At 40.7% G+C, this 3,222-nt stretch overlaps 2 protein-coding genes across 2 annotated transcripts; one reads left to right on the forward strand and one right to left on the reverse strand.

The window, feature by feature from the left end:
* On the forward strand, positions 1 to 388 carry SARC_13714 (hypothetical protein). The gene has a single exon (XM_014292155.1). It carries the CDS (start codon positions 15 to 17, stop codon positions 342 to 344), a length of 330 nt encoding a protein of 109 aa, XP_014147630.1. The 5' UTR covers positions 1 to 14; the 3' UTR covers positions 345 to 388.
* A 1,270-nt stretch (positions 389 to 1,658) lies between these two features.
* On the reverse strand, positions 1,659 to 3,107 carry SARC_13715 (hypothetical protein; the record flags this gene model as incomplete). The annotated part of the gene is made up of 3 exons (XM_014292156.1): positions 1,659 to 1,936; positions 2,102 to 2,149; positions 2,866 to 3,107. Coding segments are annotated over 3 exons (314 nt in total), but the record flags the coding sequence as incomplete, so codon positions are not given.
* Positions 3,108 to 3,222: the final 115 nt, after the last annotated feature.

Consider the following 3,222-nt stretch of genomic DNA (forward strand, 5'->3'; position numbering starts at 1 on the left):
TTGTGCCTCTAGTCATGTACTATGCAACACAGATTGCCGCGACGGTATTGAACAATCACCTCTGTGGCGCCCTATTGGACATGATAGGATCGAAACTCACTGCAGCAGTTTCGAATGTGCCCGGGCCGTCAGAAACCATGTATGTAGGCACGCATAAACTCAGCAAACTTTGCTTCTGGGTGCCACAAAGAGGCGATTGTGGTGTGGGGTTCTCTATTATTACCCAAGGAGGAAAAGTAACAGTTGGTTGTATCATGGATGCCGGATGTGGGGTGGAGAGCGATATGGTGTGCAAAGAGTATATGAATGCACTGGAAGAAATGTACGAAAAAGTTGTCGCTTAAATACATGTAAACAATCACTTTATAAAATATATAATAAAAACGTGAATTCTAAATAAAATTCATAGTTGACGTTAATCTCAAATATAAGTATTGTATCCTCATCTGATTATGGATATCAGTTGATAACGATATATTTATCTATCAAAAAAAATGTGAGTTTTGAAGTGAATGCTGACGTAAAGACTACTTGATGGGAACGTATGTATGATTGCATGTTTTATGCTCACTGCTTTATAAGACGAGAAGGTGCGACGTATTACACCGACATGGATGTTATATTGTTGATTCCTAAATACTTGCTGATTTGTGTCATAACCATTACTTATGAAAGCTACAATGGTTTGAATTTACCCACAAGAAACAGATACAACAGTGCCATGCTTTCTATTGCAACAACAGTGTCATGATATTTCTGTTGGATACATGTATTGTATAAAATGCACATGTATGTTCTATTTTTTAAATCATTCAGGTTTTCAGAAACACACATTTCTCGTCTTTTAAAAACTGCGCGGGGATAGTGCAACATTGCTAGCTAGAGAGTGCTCTGGCATTCATTTCATGATGATACCTTTCCGCTCAGTCTATTAGATAACCTGCTACGATGCCCTGCATATAAACATAGTGATAGTTTACCAGAAGACGTAGCCAAACAGCAAGCACTACTCCATATAAGCAGTTTGTTTGTAATCTCAGTTGCAATGCGATTCTTGGATTCGCGTGGTAAATCCCAGGCACACAGCTTTTGAAATAGTCGTTTTCTACATACCATTCTGCCATCACTCACAAATTCTGAGTTTTTAGAGCTATGCCGAAAGAAACTTTTGTGATACCCCCGCGTGTGGCACTGCAGCTAGTGCTTCATTGCTAGCTAGGGAATGCGTTGGCATTCATTTATAATGAAACCTTTCCGCTCGGTCTACCAGATATCCCGCTGGGATACCCTGCATTTAGACATTGTGATGGTCGGCCAGAAGAAGAGTAGCCCAAACAGCTAATGCCCCATCCATGCAAGCAGTTTGTCTGTAATGGCTGTTGCAATAATGTTCTTGGTTGTTCCGTGTATTTAGGTCCCAGGCATATAAAAAAAATTCATTTACCACGGTGCACTCGAGATAACTGTGCATGCAGCCAGCATGCCTGTTTGTTGCGTTGAGAAATCAGGCGAATCCAGGTTGACTACTGAGATCTGTGAAACACTATCAAGTACTTCATAAGATCGCGTACGGTGTGATTGCAGGTTATGAGGTGCCGAATTAAAACTTGACTTTTTCCTGACTGAGCATCGACACTCCAAATCTAGTCCAAATTGCTTACACATGTTTATCAAATCGATTCGATCGCCCTCGTAGTGACGCGTCACATGTGAACGAAATCATCGATACATATATTTACTAAAGTTCTGTATAATTGCTCACCGTATCTGTTAGGCGAATACAGTAACGTTTCTATGATGGCTGTCGGCGATCTAAATTTTATATACAACGGAATCGGATTCCACGAAAAATCAGGGATATTCCCGTCAATCAAAAGCGGCCTTTCTCAAAGTGGCCATTTCTCATTCAGGTTTACGCCTCGGAAAATCCTAGCTCCTGAGAATTGAAAGTCGATCTTCAATATATTAGATAGCCACTAAAAGCCTCGAGAAAGCTAAACAGATTTGAGTGCGGAATATATCAATTTAGTGTGAGCCCCCATGCCACTCGTGATAGGCAGCGCACCAGAACTCACTGGAATGCTATTCAGTATTAACTTACATGATCATCGGGATCTTGATCGTAGAAATCCTCATCACCTAGAGCAGCCTGTAAACGAAAGAAGAAATATACTTACAATTGAATGTTATTGAATGTGGCTCTCACCAGGTAGCGACATTTCAAAATCGCGCAAAGGATTCAAAATGAAAGCTAATTGAAGCGTCTTCTCATGCCCCATACAATCAGGTGTGGTCAGCGACTTTGTTTCTTTGATTGACGGCAATTATCATGTGGACTATCATTTGCTTTAATCATCATAATCATGCAGGCGCACAGGGTTTCATATCGCTCAAATCCATTAGTATAGCCACTAAACTTCAACTTCAAGCGACACGCATACTCTATAAAAATCTCAGGTTACAACAGAAGCACAGTTGCATAAGCAACTGCCATCGACATCACAAAAAAAATGAGCCACGGGGACTGCACTGATCATGGGGATACTTTTATATCCCTAGACTATTTTGGAACACGTTAAAAATAATTCTACTGTATTTAAGATAGGCCGGGCCAATGAGAGTCGCTGTATTAAAATGTGTGACAATACAGTGCGAAAATCGATGCTAAGGCATTGTGAATATACCGTCACGCAACCAAATGCACAGCTTCATCGTTGGCCATGACATTTCAAAGACAGTTCCACCTCCCGTGACATATGGATGTTGTGACGATCGAAATCTAAGACATACAGACTTATAGGTATCAAATACTTATTGCCACGTGATGTTGTGCTCAAATCGTTCATTGCGTGCATCTAGACTTACCCGGCTGTTTCTTTGGTCAAATATATCCTCGTCTTCATCGTAGGAATCACTATCGTTTTGTAACCGTAGAAAGTCTACGCCTTCGAAGGTAGGCTCAGCCCGCGGTCTGACCCACCCGACCGCTACAATCCCGCGATAGGTGGCCCAGCCCAAGAATCCGATAGACACCAGCAGTACTAAAACAGCGGCGATCTGATCGAGAACGGAACGAGTTAATCTTAGCAGTGCGGTTTTCTCAGTGTCTGTGGCAATAATTTCCAACAAACAAACAAAAAACAAAAACAAATAAAGCATATATATATATATATATATATATATATATATAACAAACAACAACAACANACACAACACAACACA

The sequence above is a fragment of the Sphaeroforma arctica genome (assembly GCF_001186125.1).
Source record: "Sphaeroforma arctica JP610 unplaced genomic scaffold supercont1.3634, whole genome shotgun sequence".
NCBI classification, from domain to species: Eukaryota; class Ichthyosporea; order Ichthyophonida; genus Sphaeroforma; species Sphaeroforma arctica.